The sequence below is a fragment of the Triturus cristatus genome, chromosome 12 (assembly GCF_964204655.1).
Source record: "Triturus cristatus chromosome 12, aTriCri1.1, whole genome shotgun sequence".
NCBI classification, from domain to species: domain Eukaryota; kingdom Metazoa; phylum Chordata; class Amphibia; order Caudata; family Salamandridae; genus Triturus; species Triturus cristatus.
Genome location: NC_140595.1, coordinates 637010711 through 637030502, shown reverse-complemented (window position 1 = coordinate 637030502; position 19792 = coordinate 637010711). Strand labels below are relative to the sequence as shown.

Here is a 19792-nt window from a genome sequence, read left to right as displayed (position 1 = left end):
TGAAAGTCGAGCAAGCAGCGCATGCGCTGCTCTAGGCTCGACCTAAAAATTAATTGCCTTTAAAACTGTTGCATTTTTGCATAACATTTTATTGATGTGAATTTTTAGAGATGGGTGTGAGATATTTAGGGTTTAGGAATGAGTGTGGAGTAGTAAGGTTTTTACTTTACAGGGATAGTAAGGTTTTTTTTAAAGTTCTGGAATGGGTAAAGGGTTTTCAGGGATGGGTAAGGGGTAGAAAGGGATTTTTGAAGTTCAGGTGTGGGTTACGGTAAGAGGTAATAATGGGTCTTTAGGAGTCAGGGAAGGAGTAAAAGGTAGTGGGAAGGGTTTAGAGATGGTTATGGGCAGTAGTGGAGGTTTTAGGGTGCAAGGATGGATTGGGTAAAAGGTAGTATGGTGTTTTTAGGATTTAGGAGTGGTGGTAAAGAGTGGTCAGAAGTTAAAAAAAAAAAAAACACGTTCGGTTACCAAAAAAGGTTTTATTTTTCCTTTTTTTAATGTCAAAAGTGGACAGCTCGGAGACAAGCGAGAAGGTCCAGAAGGGATAGCGGGGGAAGTTGCCTCCCTTTGGCCATGGCGATGCACAAGATATCCTCACAAAAATATAGACCCGGCACAGTGATCTGAACTGAATGTAAAGTCTCCTGATTTTGGATGCCTTATTGACCAGTGGTTACTAGCTAGGCAAACATGGACAGCCACTTGATGGTGTAGGTGGACACTTAGTAGTGGGGTAATGGATGCATCGTATGTGAACGTAGGCGTGCTTAACATGAGTTCATATGGAGCAGCTAGTTCTCCGGCAGTTAGTCGATCACATAATAGCCACATTGCCAGAGTAACGAGGCATACCTGCTGCTCACATGACAGATGTCTGATGTGTTCCGTTTCGTGTCTTTGGCTTCTTTGATACGTGATATTTGAGACCAGTACTATGGTATGCGAGTGAATGTAACCCACTGAAAACTATGTTTTTGTGTGAGAAACATATGTTTGTGCCGTCATGTTGATCCTTATGCTGATCCTTATGCTTTATATCTGTGATCCCATTGGAAGGATTGTAGACCTATAACCCGAGAGGTGTGAAGCTCAGTTTGAAAAGTTGCAAGCCGGTCGGGTTTCTGCCTGCGGCTGTATAATGTGTTAGTTGAATATATGCCTGGAACGATATGTCACTTTCTCTTTTCGTGTGTGTGTGCGTATATGTATGTGTGTATGTATATATATATATATATATATATAAAGACAAAGTCCTGAACTCCCCAATAAAACAAAGGGAGCTGAAGGCAGGTAAGGACCTCTTCACCATGCACAACGCTGACGTCCAAAAGTAAAGACAGCAAACGATTCCAAGCTTTCAATTCTGACGTTTAATTCATTTGTCAGACAAGTGTCCGCTTCAGACGCGTTTCGATCGCCTCCGCGATCTTGATCACCTGACGCGCTGGTGCCGGACCATCCAATTTAAAATCAGATTCACCCAATCATGATGCTCAGTGTTAATAGACATAATTGAAATACTACAACTTAGAGTGTGTTTTCTTAAAGGGATGCCGAAAATCAGTCAGAAACAAAAGTAACCGGGTTAATGAATCAAGTTGATACATAAAATGCAACAAAGCAGTTCATAGCAAATGGAATACAGGGCAAGTGCCCCTAAGTGCTGGAATGCTAATTTTTCAAATCATAACCACGGCTTGCATGTTTCAGAAAGAAACAACAACAATAATTCATTTCTTGAATCTAAATATAACACACTCTCAATGAAAGAAGATAAAAGAAGAATTAAAAGTTGAAAAGCATAAATAGGGATGAAAAAAATTTAATAAATACAAAAAAGGAAGTGAAACAAAAAGACTCGAGCAAGAAGCATTGGAGTGAATACTCAAACTGTAAGAAACTATGTGCAGTGTTATGTTATTTATTACTATTGTTGGCTCGCAAGAGGTGATGCCTTCTGTGTGTCATGATGCATCTCCCCTCCCTCAACAATAGTAGTAAATAGCATTTGCATATCCTCGAATGTGTTCTGCGCTTCTGCATGTAGGGTTTATGCCATAGATTTTTTTATTTTTACTTATTCGTTTGAAAAATATATTTACGCAAAACCAGGATGCTAGATGTTTAAATTGTGCAGTGAAGTGAAAAATACTTTTAAGGGATTTTGTGACTATTAGTATTGTTCCCCTTTTAATTATAGCATGCAATATGCGAGAGGCAGTAAACCGTGTTTTTTCTGTCAAGTTCCCTCTACTGTGATAATAAATTGCAGTTTGCCCTTTGCACTGTAGTAATAAATGGGACAATGCGCCTTTATTAGGTCTGTTATCGTAAATGTGTTATTGGGGCAATTTGTCTTCATTCCCATGGAGAGCCTTATCTCGCCCGTGTCTTTGAGGTTTACACGAAACTCCTAAAGAAAATACAAAGTTCATAACTCTCACCAACCCACTTTGTACCAAACTTAAGAAAAACAAAGTAGCACAGTACAGGGGGCTATATTTTGTACTTCCAGATTTGGTGTAACTTGGTCAAAGTCTCCCGCTCCCCTTCATTCAAACCTGGCTTCTTGTTTATGTAAGTAGTATTTATGAAGCACAAACTGTCACTCCGTGTGGGTTATTCCGACTCTCAAACCAACAAGACTACATCAGTACCCCAACTTCATATTATGCCAAAGTAGAGCTGTTGATCCTTAATGTTGGCGTTTGAGGGGGAAAAGGCAGGTCATCCTACCTTTCTAAATCTCCGGAGGCTTGTCTCCTTCCTAAGACGGCACCGGTAATCTGTTCCTTTGAGCTGCAATGATCCGAACTACTTGATGTCCAAGCGAAGAGCAGTGGGACTGTGGGAGCACTAATAGAGATTGATCACTAGATCTCAGGGAACACGAAGAATACCACTCAAAACTGTTTTTATGGCATAACCGGTAGATGAATAAACCACTTTGTGAGCAAGGCAGAGTGATTTAAAACACTTTGCTTCATAACCTGAAGCCAAAGCGTGTATAATGATCTCAAGCTTTTAGGCCCTGTACCAATTATGTGGCATCATTTTGAACTAGTTCTAGCTTATGAGTAGAGTAATCAAGTAGCCAAAGATAGACAGCATTGCAAACATGAAACAATAACAGTCTCTCAAGTGAAATGCACTGGACTAATATTCCATAGGAAATTTGGGTTGGTCAATTCGGTTGGGGTGAATTTTGGGGGGAGGGGGGGGGAGGCGGGCCACACTGAAACAGAATTTCTTGGTTGAATCCTTCTCCTACCCTATTGGACTCTGTTTCTTAATTCCTACCTGCTGTCTGGATCTTAAAATTGAGCATTGTCCATGGATAGTGTAATGGGTTTCACTAGACTGAGAGACTTGTGTGTGTTTTTTTTTTTCTGTTTTTATTTTTTTAATAAGAGTAGTGCAATTCTGGTATCTGAGAGCCTCTAAAGCTGGCCCATCTTCAGCCATATGTCCAGTGTCAAGACCTGACTGACTTATTGCAGGTTAAGAGTTCAGTGGCATTTGGTTTACTAACCATATCCCAACGGGTAACACAACCCATTGCAGGCTAATGTCGTAAAGTGTTTAGTGCACCCATATGACCTATATTTAGGTTGTGGGTACAAGTGTCAAAGGAAGTACCCCTCCAGTGGTGCTAACATTGGAGTAAATGGCAGAGGAGTGTGGTGACACCGCCACAGTCAAGGGATTAACTGTAAACTCTAGAAGAACATTCCTCTAGCATACCTATAGTCTGCCTTTTGCCCCACCATTTTTGGGGTAAGAAACTGCTTAAGGCAAATGCTGTGTAATATTCCCAATAGTACCTAGTAACGGGTACTCTGAAAGACTTTGTACTGATATTTTTTAAGGGCGTTGTTAACAAACTGTTTAAAGATGAGGGTCTTCACTTCAGTTTTAGTATAATTTCAGGTTTCACGACTTTTTATCTATCTTCCCTATAACTATCTTATACGATACAATCACGTTTCATGGGAAGTCACAGCGCACCAAAATGGGGTGGCCTGTAATGAGCAAACCAGTTAACAGAATAAGTGTTTTTATTGTAATATTTTTGGTTATGCAGTAAGTGATTGATGGTCATAAAAGCCAAATCTGAGGATGAACACCGGGTAGACATCAACTGCAACATTTGCAGAAGCTCCTTGTCAGTGTGTACATTATTTCCCATGTATTTTCTCATACTGCTTTGATCTTAAAGTGTCTGCTTCCTCTGTGTGCAGATTAAACCTCTTGATATTTCTCGACATATGCTTCAAGCCATTATTTTTCACTTTTAACCCTTGGGTTGATCAACAGACCTGGCTGGATCGGGGGCCTAGCAGTAGCCTAGCAGCGAAGTGATGGCATACCATTATTCTATTACCCATCAAAAAACCCAATATACCACTGTCCCCACAAGTAAATAATGTTGTTTGAATCTACATCCTCAAACTACATGTTGTCTCAAATGTATTCTCTACATCCCTTAAATCTGGAATGAAAAACAGACCTTCATTCAAAACTTCAGTTTGTTGCCTCTCTGCTTTATTTTTGTCTTTCAAATGTCCCTCTCCTTAACTTCTGTTCTCTGCATACTGCCTCTCTCTGAGCATAACCTGCTCTGACACATGCACGTTTGCCTTATTCTCTATTATTGTAATTTTGCAAAATTGCCCATAACTCATTTACAAGATCACGATCTCTGCTCCTCCCCCCTTTGAAAGTCACACCTATGCAACCTAACAATACTGGGTCTCCCCTTGAATCATCTAATAATCTCACCAACCATGTGCATGACCTCACATACCCCCACTAATGACCGCAACTATCCCCTTTATTTAGTCCACCATAAAGAAACAAAAAATGACTCCATGGAATGGTTTACTTGAGTGCACAAGTCTTATCCCAATAACTAACAGTAACCAATAACACCTGGGTTTCGGAGCAGCGTGGTGCCCAGCATAAAGTGATTCGACTCCTCATCGGGGGTAGTAAGCACTATATAAATGCAATTACAATAAATGTTGTGTGGATTTATATAGTTAAACTTTAAGAGGACCATCATGAGTGTCCATTTTATTATTTGTGCTATTCCATGCCTTCATCCTGGATGGTATCTTTAATGGGGTGCGAGGAGGGGGGGTGGGGGGAAGAGAGTAGCCGTATCCTTGCTATTTGCACTGTCATTGAGTAAATGGAGGATTTTAGATGAAATGAAAACCTTAATTTGTGCTCCGGTGCCAAGACTACCTTTCAGATATTTTATGTAGCTCGAAGAGGATCCTCTTTGTGTAAGGCAGTGGGGTCTGTGTGAACGCATTCACTGGAAATTAGCAACACTGAATAGACCAAATTCAATCAATCTGGGAATTGTCAAGCGCTCTACTCACCCGTGAGGGTCTTAAGACATTGGTTGGGGGAGGGAGGGGGGAGTAAGCAGCTCCGTTCAGTCGGAGAGCCAGGTCTTGAGGCTCTTCCTGAAGATGTTCAGAGAGTGGCGCGCCTGATGTCGATCGAGAGCTGGTTTCAGGTCTTTTTTGCGATGTAGGAGAAGGCTCTTCCACCTATTCTGGCTCTGAGGATGCGCGGGGTGTCGGCGGATCTGAGGTTTCTCTTGGGTACGTGGAAGGAGATTCTCTCCTTGAGGTATTGGGGTCTGGTGTTGTGGAGGCATTTATATGCGTGGGTGAGTATCTTGAAGGTTTCCCTCTTCTTGACAGGGAGCCAGTGGAGGTCCCGCAGGTGTTGGGTGATGTGTTCATGTCGACGGATGCCGAGGACGAGTCTGACTGTGGTGTTCTGTATGGTCTGGAGTTTTTCGGAGCAGAGACTTGTTGATTCCGGCGTAGAGGGCGTTTCCGTAGTCCAGTCTGCTTGTTATGAGTGTGGGTGACGATCTCTCTTGATTCGGGGGGGGGAGGGTCTCAATTTGAAGGTCTTGTGGAGGATGTTGAAGCAGGTGGAGGCGACGGCGTTGATCTGTCGGGCCATGGAGGAGGAGTCTAGTACGATGCTGAAGTTCCACGCGTGGTCCGTGGGGGGGGGGGGGTGCTTCTCTGATGCCCGAGTGTGGTCACTCGGGGACTTGGCAATGAAGGATTGCCACAGCCACTGCGTTAGCTTAATGCATCCCTCCTGGTAATGGAGACATCAGCTGACCTCGAAGCAGACAGTAGAAGGGGAAGAGGAAGTGGGGAGTTAGAATGTAAAGTGCAAGGAAGAGCATTTGTTAGGTCATGAACCGAGACATGCTGTATCTACCCCATGGATTTACAGCCCCACCCATAGGCTTCCCATTTGCTGGCACCATTGTGGTTCCATTTTTCCTTATCCCCATTTGTAAAGTGCATGCATACGCCATGCCTCTTGCGGTGTTTAGCCCTCCCCAAGCGCACTGCCCAACTACTTTAAATCTACGAAGCGGCCATTATTATCTATTGTTTCTGGACTACTTTATATTTTTTGTAAATGGGTGACTCATCCCGCCTCACATTAGGAGTGCTATTTTTAATTCACGCCGAGTACCAATAATTTTTTTTTTTGTGCCGATCTACAGCTTTATTTCACCTGTAACGTGACCATGTGCTATGCTATGCCATTATGTGGCAAGGTATTATACTTTTAATGACGCAACTGTCACTGTGTTGATCAGTTTTAGACCCGGGATCCCTGGTTGGCTGAGGTAGGTACGTTAGGCCAAATTTGGACCCGTGGTTTCACGTCGGGGGGGGGGGGGAAAGAAGGTCACCTTCTGAGATAGCCCCGCTCACCCCCTTGGTAGCTTGGCTCGAGCAGCCAGGCTTATCTTCAAGGCAAATGTGCAACCACGCTCACAGCAACCCAATGATGACACCACAAATGGACTCCACACGAGTTTTATCAAAACGAGTATAAAACTTTATATAAAAAAGATATACGATAAGACCACACGATATAAATCCAACATATGCGTATTTGTAATATTCCTTCTGGCCGGTTGTTAGGCCAGCCAGCACTTGTAAGTTCTGGCCATATTAATGAGCACTTCTAAACAGTCTACTGTAATCCTAACACCATGTTATGCAGAACGTAATGCTAGAATCAGGCACTTTTGCAATGTAACAATAATGCAGTGCGTAGTACAACCACCAGGTACGTCGTTATGCAGAAATAAGGCAATGCGTAATACACTAATCAGGTAGTTTGTTATGCAGGAATAATGCAATGCGTCATAATCTAATCGGGTACTTCGTTATGCAGAAATGATGCAATATGCAATACTACAATCGGGTACTCCGTTATGCAGAAATAGACTAATCCGTAATACACTCTGGCACCGATCACGGTGCCTTAGGCTGTCCCTCCGCACCGATCACGGTGCCTTAGGCTGTCCCTCCGCCACTCGTGCTAACTCGCAGGTAGCCTCTGACAACAGTTGCCCCGCCCTCCCCACACGGGTATGGTATAACACAAAGTGCAGCTCCGCACTCCGGCCCCGGTACTGCCACTCCCTTGGCAATACGGGCTGCGATACGAGCGGAACCAGAGGCTTGCGCTGCTGAAATAGAAAGAGGCCGAGGACTTCTCCCTCCGAGCCCGCGCCACGCCCCAGGAGTCGACACACGTTACCTGGGGGGGGGGCGTAAACTCAATCTCCTCGTCCAGCGACTTGGGCCTCCAATGCAATCTTTGGGACTTGGCAACGGTGGGCTCGGGCTGGCGGCTCAGCTCCTCCGGGGCTGCCGGGCCGCTACTGCTATGAAGATCTCCGGCTGCCACAGGGCACGCTACTGCTATGAAGATCTCGGGCTGCCACAGGGCACACGTACACAGCGTCGCTTAGTCTTCCTTGAGCTTCAGGTGCACGATCACCAGGCACTCCACATGAAGGTCTCAGGCTGCACGATGAACACGCACACAGCGTCATTGAGACTCACTTTAACTCCGGGTGCACGATAACCAGGCAATCCTCATGAAGGTCTCCCGCTGCACAAAGCACACGCACACAATGTCGTGGAGACTCACTTGGATTCCAGGTGCACGATAACCAGGCAATCCTCACGAAGGTCTCACGCGGCACAAAGCACACGCACACCGCGTTGATGAGACTCAGTTGGATTCTGGGTGCACGATAAGGCAATCCTCGCGGAGGTCTCGTTCTGCACAAAGCACACACACACAGCATTGTAAGACTCACTTGGAATCCGGTGCAAACAATAACTGGACAATCCTCACAAGGTTCAGGCTGCAAAAAGTACACGCGCACAGCGTCGCTGATCCTCGCTTGGACTCCAGGTGCCCACGATCACAGGGCACTGCTTACAAGGGTCTCAGGCTGCAACAAGCACATGCACACATCGCTGCTGAAACTCTCCTGGAAACGTTTGTGTTCCTGAGTTTCTGCAACAGGGAGCCAGCTCACCTCGGGCTCTTGGGGATAAGTTACTTCAGAACACAGCACAGCAAAGTCCTTTCAAGCAGGGGGACACGGCACACAGCAAAGTCCCTTCAGCCTTTCCTTGGTTAAAACCGCAAACTGCAGGCCAGCCCCAGAACACAGAGCAAGAGTCAGTCCTATCCTTCAGTCTATTCAGTTGTTTCTTCCTTGGCAAAGGTTCCTCTTGACTATGAAGTAACTCCAGTCTTGTTCAATCTTGATCAAGCCATTCTCCAAAGTTCAGGTGCTTCAGCTCTCATAGTTCTACCCCTCAATGGCTTTGAAGTCTTTGTGCTCAGGGAGCACTGACCCCTGTTCAAACCAGTTCTGGGTGCCTCCCTGCCAGTGACACCTTCTTCCTTTGATTAGTGGGGGGTCTGGATTCTCAATCACTCAGCAGGAGATGGGACAATTGTTTTATAGCAGCAACCCAAGCCTCTTCACCTCTAGGGGCTACTCCTCCCCCTACACTCCAGATGCGGGTCAGCCTGTTGCTGTCTCGCCTCCTCCCCTGGGTCAAGACATCCCCCAGATCCTATCGCTTTCAAATCCAGACAGTCAACCCACAACCAGGCAGAGACACACAGAAATATTAGAGCACAAAAACCTAGCCACTAAAAGAGTGGCTTATAAACACACAATGCAAAAACCACCTTCATAAAAAGATGTGTTATTACATTGTGAGTTCAGGCATACTAAACTTCACTTCTACATCTTAAGCCTTTAGGAAGATAGGCTGGAAAACATATTACACAGCCTCCCCATTCTGTCCTATGGGCAAGATGGCCTTTCAACAGCGAAAAACGTAATGGAGATTATTTCACTGTCAGAACATGATACACACATTAGTAGATGTCCTACCTTTCACATGCACTGCATGTATCCTAGACCTACCATATGGGTGTCTGATGTGCATAGAAAGGGACGGGTAAGGTCTGGCAAGTGGGGTGCACTTGTCGGACAACATGGCAGTTTAACAAACTGCACGCAGGCACTGCAATGGCAGGCCTGAGTTCCCTTTTTGGAGCTACTTGTGTGGGTGGCACAATTAGTGCTGCAGGCACACTAGTAGCATTGCATTACCAGCCCTGCCACACATAGTGCACTTTACTAGGGACTTAACTAGTAAGGCAAACATACCAATCATGGACAACCAATTACCATTACACTTTATACAGGGAGCACTTGCACTTTGATACTGATCAGCAGTGGCAAAGTGTCCGAAGCATCTAAGTTTGCAACACCATGTCAGAACGAGCATTGGCATAGCCAATAGGTCTCTCTGTTGGAACCTTATAAGTATTTACTTATGCGGCACAATATCCTTGGTGCAACAACATCAACTGTTGCATGGCTAAACACTTATAAGATCCCAAAAGCGAGACCTATTGGCTATGCCAATGCTTGTTAATGTGTGCAGTCATGTTTTCAGGGCAACCTTCTTGGGAGTTTGTTGCCGTGAGGAGAAAAAAAACCAATCAATTTTGCCACAAAATTACTTTTTATTTTAAAGGCGGAGGGGCTGGCAGCAATATGGTGGCTGGCTCAGCAGGAGAAAAAAAATAGGATTCAAAATATATAATCTTTTTTTTAAATATTTTTTTTTTAAACTGAACAGGTAGGGGTGGGCAAGGAGTTGGAAAGATAAAACTAAAGCCAAGTGAGTCGAGGAGGAGAAAAGCAGAAGACAAGGGAGAGCAACACAGCGATGTGAGGAGAATACGAGGGAATGAGCAATACGGTGTGTGGGGGCAGATAATTTGGGGGCAGGGGAGATTTACACAGCAGAGTTAGCAGCACAGAAGGGATAGTTCAGGGTCAGAGGCAATCGTAGGAGAGATGGAAAACACATGCACTCTAATTGCGTGTGTAACCAAGCAAAAAATAAGTCGCTCACTGCAAGTAAGCAGTGGAAGGATACAAATCGGACAAAAGGATCGTATATACTCCAGGGGAGGGACAAGCAAGCAGAAAACCATCAAATTAGAAGCAAATAAGACTGACCAAGCCAATTAGTGGTAAGCAATTGGAGGGCTGTAAGCGTGTTGCACATGTTGGTAAGCGAATGCACGGTCTAGGAGGTGAGACCTAAAATGGGGAGAGAAGCAACAGCTAAAGTACTTTAGAACAAAACATAAGCATTCAAAACTTCCAAACGGGAATTCTCTATGCATTTAATTACCCTTCAGCCAAGTAGATGGTTTTGGGACGCCATCCTGGGAGGGTGCACACCTCAACACAAACACAGCACACCTTTTAACGCAGGAAATAGCCGAAAAATAACACAACTCTGCTTCACAGTTGAATACAGTGAGGCAAATCACTACGCCTTAAGGGCAAACAAACCTTGTTTGCCCCACCATGTTTCCCCACCACAAACTGAGGAAAGAGCACGATGGCTGCAAAGCAGAACAGTATTTGATAAAAACACTGACATCATTAGTCTATTTTTTGGTTTTTTTTTCTGAATTTACTTCACACTTTCGTTTCCCTTCCACAAACACTCTATCAAGAAACGCTTTACTGAATGCCAAAAGCCAACTATTTATAATGTTTTAAAGTAAGGTGCTTGACAAAATCAGCAGTAAACGTGGAAATAAATAAGTATACAAAGTGACAAAAGCGTCCTGTAAAATCAGACGAATCCTCCTTCGGCGACGGACAAGAACCCAAGCGCTAAAAAAAGTTAAAGAAAAAAAAAAACGGACTGTCTAAAAATAAAGTAATGTAATATAAACTGCAGTCATGGCAATTAGTTCGATGTCAAAAGCATGAAAAGTAAATATTATGTAACTATCCCTGGCCACTCACATATGTCCACAAGAAGGTCTAGCTTTAGTACAATTTTAGAAAAGCTATCAATAGCAAGTGGTGCGATACATAAATAGCTCAGCGGTGCACAATTAACTAATTTAAGAAATCTGTGAATTCCCAATCCTGACATAAACTGTATACAGATGTCAATTTGCCTGATTGCCGAACCGGAATTTAAGTTAGCTGACTGAGGTTATTCATGATGATGATAACCTTCCTAGCAAACAGCCTTAGCGATGCCTATGCAATGCATCCCAAGAGGAAACATTAAGCAGTATGTTGTATCGAAAAGGTTGGCGTTTCAGAAACCTTTAATGTTGCTGTTAGAAAACCAATATAATACACAGTAGCGTTCCGAAAAACGCCACGTCGACTAAAGCGCTCTACTGCCGGTGGGAAGTCTTTGTTCTTAACTTGAACATCGAAACCCGCCATATTAACCGGAAGAAGCTAGAAATCAATGTAGAGGACCACGGAGTGCTTGCAACGTCCAAATAAATATACAACAATAAGAAGCTCCACTGCAGGGCCGAATGTAGAAGCTATCGTACTGAGAGTGCGTGCTGGACTTTAATGGGTGCCGTGTCTCAGTGGAGAACCTGTTACCGAGTATTAATCCCTGGGGTGCAACGAAATATGCATCGTGCATGAACGTCCAAATGAAGAGTTGCTGGTGAACCCATGTATTCCAAAGGCGCAGTTGAATACAAACGGGAAGCAGTTTGCCCTCCCCTTAATCGGGAGGTAGATTCACGGGGCCAAAGTGAAAGTGATCGCGGGGGAAAAATGCTACCGCTGGCCACAGCTTGCAGTGCATGTGCGTGAGTGGTGCGCGCGCAGCAGTAATCATGCCATATGGCGCCTCTGCTCAAGCTCTCGCACATGCACTGCAAGCTGTGGCCGGCGGTAGCATTTTTTGAAGCCCTTACTTAGTCTTGCCAGTCCAGCGCAAGCGCTGGGTCAGGCGAGACCTAAAAAAGGTCTAGGGGGGGGGAAGCAAAAAGTTTAGGGAACTTCAGCCAAACCGGGCCAAGTCCTACAAGCAGTCCCTCAGATACAATACAAGAGGACTCCTCAATCTGAAGACTACACAGGCCCTGCCCACAATTAGGGGCAACAAGGTAGTTTGTTAGAAGCTTAGGTTGGCTTTCTGTGAAAGGCCCGACCCTCGACATTTTAAACACTAGAGAGCTCAGAAAGAAATTTTCACATCATATGACCTGTGGCCATTTTAAATGTACATGAGCCTACAAGTATCCAATGACACCTAGCGGAGGTTTGGAAAAGGTAGCCCGTCACCTTATCCAATTGGCAGCTGAAGAGTTTATGAACACGTAACAAGGCTGGTTATTTTTACCAGTCTTTCCCGTCGCCCGTGAGTGGAAGTTGATTTCCTGGCAGCAGTGGTGCTTCTGCTTGGATAGTGCGAGACGAGAAGCACCAAAGCTGCTGTTCTAAGCCTCGGAGAGGAAGGCTGGCAGCCCAACGGGACCCGCAGCATGCTGGGGCTTCTCCCCGTTAAGCTGTGCACGCTACTGAACCTGGCGCTGCTGGTAGCTGTGCTACTCTTCATCTTACTCAACATGCACTTACTACTAGCCTCTTTTCAGCAGACCGTCGCTTCCTTGCACTCAAATAAGTACTCTGCATGCTTCAGCACCAGTTGCTGCCGCAAGTTCCTGAATTGACAGCTTGCATTCGAGTCCTGGAGCCGGCTATGCGGGCTTGACCTATATCCATTCACATTTTATTCTAAACTAACACTCATTACTACTGAGTAACCCTTGATCCTCAGCAACCACAGAACTCAGTCATTCAAAGCTTTGTGCACCTGTCATCAATGGCACTCTTATCTCGTATCCATCACAATACACCATGTTATTTCTGTCTATTAATGCCCAGTCAGCTCTTCGCAGTCATTATGTAGTGAGTGGTACCTTCTCGCTTACCTCCCTGAACACATCCTTGTTAAAGTTGACACAGCTGCATTTATGGTCATGCCAGTGTGTTCGATCGTACTTTGCTGAGACCTATTGGCTTTGTGTGTGTGTGTAGCGTTTTGGAAGGGAACCTGGGCTTGGCATTTATATATGCCTATTTGAAAGGAGGGACTGGGCAGAAAGGATTAACATGTACGTAAACTTGTCTGTGAACAGTAAAATAAAAGGCAAAGTTTCACTTTATGCCATTGCTGCATTGGATCAGCTTTGTTGTCCTACCTCTTGTGAGATCGTGTGTTTCAGTGGCTGTAGCTCAGATGTGTATGTAATTTCATTTGTGGCCTCCATCCCTCGGCGAATAGGAAGGAAAAAAAAAAAAGTTAGTCTGCTGTTGTCCACGTCAAAGTTTGTCCCACAAGTAGATCACCTTTTTGTTGCCGGAAGTTGACTATGTGTTACCATAATACATCAGTGCACCAGAGTGAAGTCTGGGGAGTATGGTAAGCGTAAGCAAGCTTGACTGCCGTACACAGTGACTTTGCTCAGCCAACCTAATAGATTAATTGCCTCACTCTGTGCACTTGGCTTCTTTTCATTTGATACTGATGGGATTTAGATCATCGTGGCTACCTAGTTTTTCACTACACTATTGCCCATCACGGCTATTGTACAGGTGATACCTCTGCCCAGATTTCAAGTTCTTTTTGTACTGTTTTCCACCAAGGGTGGTTTGAGATCAAACTATGCCAGCTCGTTGCACTCTTCAACTCATGTCCCTAAACACTGGAAGGGGAAGGAAAGAGTCCTCCACAACAACTCCACCTCCACTCTACTTCACCTTGTCTTCCCCCAACCCCCTAGTCTCTCTTGCTCTGTCTCGCTCTCTTATGCGGTCTCTCATTCTTTTTGTCAGTTGAGGATATAGTTGAAACTTTCTCTGCAGTTTAGACCAGTGCTACGCTATTCTAGTACTAACCTGCTTATTTATTATCATGTGAAGGATGCCCCTTAAGCCTGGCTTTCCTCCTTTCTGCCATCCACCTCTCCCTTGCCAGGTTGAATTTCAGGTAGGCGGCTAGCCTTCCTTCAGTTTTGTGCATGCTGATGCACACTCCTGGAATTCAGCCTCTTGCAGAGAGAGGTGGCCTGGGTGCAGCGACAGGAGCATGCCGGCACCGCCCAGAATTCTGGTGGGAGACCTAAGCAACAAATCCAGTGGGACAATAAAGTGTCGTATGCCAAGCTTTTAACATCCTCTTGTGTTTTAGCAACACTGATTCGTTCCCGCTTCGTTCCTTTCACCGTTTAATTGTTTTTCTAAATATTTTCATACGTTTGTTTGTAGTGTTTTCTTAGCAAAGAGGGGTAAAGTTTTGTAAGTATTGCAAGGTTTGTAGGTTTTTGCTGGTATACCCAACTCCTTTTACATGTGTTTAGTGGATGAAGAGTATTCTGGTGTTCTGCACTTGTCTCTGAAACGTTTGTACGTGGCTTTTATTTTTAATCACGCAAAACTGTTTCACAATTTGACCTTCTCTATTTCCTGTCTCCCACAGAGCAGCGAGTTGAAGATGTACGACTTATTCGAGAGCAACACCCAAATAAAATACCTGTAAGTCATGCCTAATCGTCGGCTATTTTCCCGCTTGGTGTCGCTTCAGTGTAATGCACCTTTCAAAACGATTTGTGTGGATCACTGTATAGAAGTTACTTTGTTGGAAATCTGTGAGCTTTTCAGTTACCCAAGTCGAGCTGTATTCCGTGTTTATACAGGAAATTTGGTCCGGATGGTGCCGAAGTAATTGCATTGATAATATGGGAGTATGGCGGACTGTGAAGCATTTGACAGCTTGAAGGGTGGTGAGAGGGCTGGGTAGAGTGAAATGGAAGCAGGAAAGACGCTTCCGCGAAAGGAGCTATTCTCTATCATTCTGGAAGTGAAGTGTTTTTTACGACTTGCTTTTTAGTTAGCAGAGTTCTCAGAGCCCGGGCGCTCCCCACCTAGGTTCAGTTAGGTATGTGCAGAGAGAATAGTGTGAACTAACATGATAAACTCGCTAGACACAAAAACCTACCCGAGGCAAGGCCCAGTCCATTGTTACACAGCTGCCCGCTGTACAATTAGGATTTTTTTTTTTAATACATATTTTTTGCTATGGTTGGGGGGGGTTGTTTAGTAATTCAAGTTTGATTCTGTGCTTACCAACTGCTTCCACCAGTTAATTGCAGCCGGTTTCCAGTATCACTTCCAGTAGTATGCCAGATGGCCCTCCCTGTGTCCACCAGGGGTAGCTCCAGTAATTAAAGCCTCTGGGAGGGTGGGGAGGTGGGAGTTGGGGGAGGTGGTAGCCTCAAGCTCGGGTCTTCACATTAAGATACTTAAACATATTACATATTTCTTAAAAAACATGTCCTGCTCCATTGAAGAATATGAACTGTATAATTTGTTATCATGTTTATTCAAAATCATTGCCAACAGTAACCAGAATCGGACAGTTTAACCTATATTAGGATACAGTTTGTTTTGAGCATCTCGTACTGCTGCAATTCAATTCAATTTAATTGAAGCAAGAATTTATCTTCCAAAATCCACTTAACTGTGTCGGAAAGTACAAGATTCTCACCCTGTTTAATTCAGCAGATGTTCTTTATTGGAGGTCTAAGCACAAAGTGAAGGATGAATTTGGGCATAAAGGATGGACGAATTGTTAAGTCATTTTGGAAGATAAAGCAGGCATGTATGGTTGGCTTGACCCACATTGTACCAATGCATTACAGTGTAATAAAAACGTTGTTGTTGTAACATAATAGATCTTGATTGGCGTTTTCATATATAATTGAGTTGTTACATCTCTCCTGTAATCAAATATCAACTGCATGCTAAAATGATTGTGCTAAATAGTGGCCATACAAGGGCGCATGTGAAACGTCTCTACAAAGTGCTTACATTAAAGTAGCGTAATCTACCTTTATGAATATTTTTAGTGAAGTTGTGTATAAATAAATAAAATATCACCGTAGTTAAAGGGCCTGTTAGGACGAGAAGGCCAGATTGAATGTTAAGTGCAGTTCCCAGTGCTGTGCTCTAAAAGGTTTCTTGTTCTAACCAGCACTGCTCACTAGAGCAGTGCTGGTTAGAACGAGAAATCCGAATATAAAAGTGTTGGGAATCGCTCGCCCACAGTACCTGTTTGATACTGAAAGGTGCTTCGAGTACTTCCCTTGTACACTGATGCCGGCTAGGGGTACCTGCCCATTGCACTGGTGACTAGCCGCAGACACTGAACATGTAGAACTCCTTCTTGAACTTCACAAGTTGGGGAAACTCCTTGCACATTACTGAAGTAATTTTAAAAACGCAAAGCACGCACAGCCCTGGCTAGACGTGTGTGTGTGTGTGTGTGTGTGTGTGTTTTGTTTTCCTCTAGAAACATCACCTATGCTCGGACTATTAATAGTCCTTGAAACGGAAGAACTGTAAAAAGAAAATTACTTAGTTAATGATAACCGGAAACAAGTGGCCTCCATTCGAGTGCAGACTATCGATTTGCACAGATGAGGATCCTTCGACTCACAGCCACTTAGCAATGTATGCAGCCCAGTGGGAACATTTTCTGGCCTGTTGCCCATTTTCTTGTTAATACCCACAAAAGAGTTTTTCCTAGGGAGTGCTTCAGTATCACGAGGCGGTAGATGTAATAAGAAACTGGGAGCCGAGACGAGGTTAATCTTTATTTATTTTTAGAAGAAACTGCAAGAGCTCAGCATCTGAAGCATACATTTTGAAAGTTGTTCAATGTATGTCAGACTTAAAAATGTTATTGACTCTGGGTGCTAAACCTAGGGGACACTAGAAGATGGTGGAATAAAATGATTCTACGGACTACAGAAGGACCATATCAACCCCTGAGACGTTCACTCTAGATAAACAAATGGATGCTAATCTAAAGCTTAAATATGATACTTGGAACTGCACGCAGACCAAGCATGTTAAATTTCAAGTACACGCAGTTTATCAAATGTTGTTAGGAGCTTGCCATTACATGGTGAAGAGAGGAGCTATTTCACAAACACATCCCATGCAATACACAGTTCAATCCGGTAACTCGAACCCCTCCAAAATGACGTAAAAAGAAAAATCTGGACTCCGTACCATGTGCAGATTTTTTTTTTTTTAAAGGAACATGATTTTGTCTAGGTTAAGCTGTATAGACACATGAGATGCTTTTTACAGTGCATCCAGATGCAGTTGATAACTAGTTGTCTTGTATACCCCTTTGTGTTATTGAAAGGTGAACATAACAGTCTAGTTGATCACGTAGACGCTTCTTGACCATGTTACTTTTTTTTGCTTTTATGGTTTTAAACTTGATGTGTGGTGCACAATGTGTATTAGTTTAGTTACCGAGAAGAGGTTGCACAAGGTTATCATAATCTGCAGTTTCAGAAACCAAGATCCTAATTCGTATTTTTTTCCCTGTGATTTCCAGGTGATTATTGAAAGGTACAAGGGGGAAAAGCAGCTTCCTGTGCTTGACAAAACCAAGTTCTTGGTTCCGGATCATGTCAACATGAGTGAGCTAATTAAAATAATAAGGTATTTCTTTTTGGTGACTTATGTCGTATTGAATTGTACAGCGCACTAATCACCCGTGAGGGTATCCAGGCACTTAAATCGAAGCCAATATGTCCCCTTAATATAGGCTCCACTGCATTCACAAAACCAAGTTAGGAAAAGCTTGTTCGGCATTAAGTGTTGTTTTTTTTGTCTCTTACACGATTCATAAATTCCTCGACAGGATCCCACAGATGCCTGTAGGTTGCTACTTCATATGACACTTCTCGAGGATATACATATTGAAAGGTAGCTCATTACGACACCAAGATAAAGGTGAAACCTCCAGGCAAAACCAATGCAGAGCACAGCCAACAAATGCTGAAGAAAACCTACCAGCAGCTGCCATGTTTGATATTGACGCTTTACTTGATATTTTCAAAACCCTAAAGAGATTTGTGAGGGGAACTGGTGGATTCAATTCATCCTTTTTACAATTTAATATTCATCTTTTCTGTCATTAGCCTTCTTGTATGACGATACTGTGTTGCGTAGGCTTAATGCTTGAACTTATAGTAGGTCAGTCAGAACCTAGAGAAAGGGTGTTCGATTTAGTTCTAGATGGACTGGATCCATCTCAGATTTTTCAGGCTAACCACTGAATATGTAAGTGAGATCCATTTGGATTCATTATAACTATACTTGTGTAATTTGGCTATGCGGCATGCATCCAGCTCTAGTCTGCAGACATGGAACACCTGTGGTCTGGAACAGCATTTTTAACCTGGAGTCTGCGGACCCTTGGGGGATCCGCTATGCTTACTCAGGGGGTCTGCAACTACGTATTTAGAAAATAAAACAAAGGCAAACTACCAAAGCATAGTTACATAAATTAAAAAAGCAAAGTGTAAAATTGAACATTTTAAAATGCTGGGTAAATGTGAAGAAATTTGAAATTACATAATTGGAGTGATTCGAGGAGTAACACAAGTACAGTAAATGGGGAAATTGGTGGCCTCATTTGAAGCACTCTGTGCTGGTACCGAGCATTCATTGAGAGCAAAAAAGACAGACACATGTTAAGAGTCTAAAATCTAACTTTGCCTTTTAGACATCAACACATTTCGAAAGCTTCAAACCTTCCACTGAAATTACATTTTTATATATTGTTTATGAATTTAATATTACAATCCTAATTTGCTTGTGCCCCATATGTATTTAGAATTTTGTTGTTCAGAACATACGCATCGCATAGCCCGGGCCTCTGGCTTCCTTTAGTGATTTAATAGGGTCCACAGAAGTAAAAAGGTTAAGTGGTGCCTGTCTATAATACATTGAAACAAGCTTCACACTCAGTCCAGCCTGTGTCCTAGATCTGTCAGTACCATGTTACCTGCCCAGCACTACCAGTAATGATGTGTTTTATATAGTGCTTCATACAGCACTTGTACAGTTTCGAAGTGTAGAAAAAATAGTTACCATTACTCAATAAGCTGTAATATGTTTACCCCCTTAGAAAGATGGAAGGCTGAGTTTCCCCCCTCAAGTTAAGACCTGCAGATCACTAAATGTCAGATGCAGGTGCTCTCACCCGAGACATCTTGCCTGTTGATGTTTTTTTCAATTTATGCTGTCTTAAAATGTGACAATGATTGCTCAGTAGAATGTCCCGCGTTTTGAAGAGTACTTAAACTTGTATAACATGGAATTTCTTCCTGTGTTGGGCTTTGTGAAAGACCTGGGTTCTAAATTGTATTATGAAAATATGTAGATTTAAGTATTGCAATCTACTTTGCCACCTTAAGTATAGAGTCCAAGGGTTACCCACAAACCCCTAATTTCAGGAGTATGAAATTAATGAACGTGAGAATTATTTTGGGCTTTGTGTTTGTAGATGGACACATGCATGTCTGTAAGCCTTAGAGATGTTGCAGTTGAAATGTCGGACTGTAACGTACATTTGTCTGAAAAGCCTATTTTGATTGCAATGTTAAATAAGCCTTGGCCAAGCCAATAGGTTCGGTGCTGGTTGTCTTTTGACTTTGCCAGGGCTTGCTTTATTTT

General features: G+C 43.4%; 1 protein-coding gene across 1 annotated transcript in view; it reads left to right on the top strand.

The window, feature by feature from the left end:
* MAP1LC3B (microtubule associated protein 1 light chain 3 beta) overlaps positions 1–19792 on the top strand; it is a 42491-nt gene that overhangs the window by 11917 nt on the left and 10782 nt on the right. The window contains exons 2-3 of the mRNA XM_085639728.1: positions 14730–14785; positions 17664–17770. Of these exons, the coding sequence (XP_085495854.1) occupies positions 14730–14785; positions 17664–17770 (163 nt within the window). The remainder of the gene's footprint in view (positions 1–14729; positions 14786–17663; positions 17771–19792) is intronic.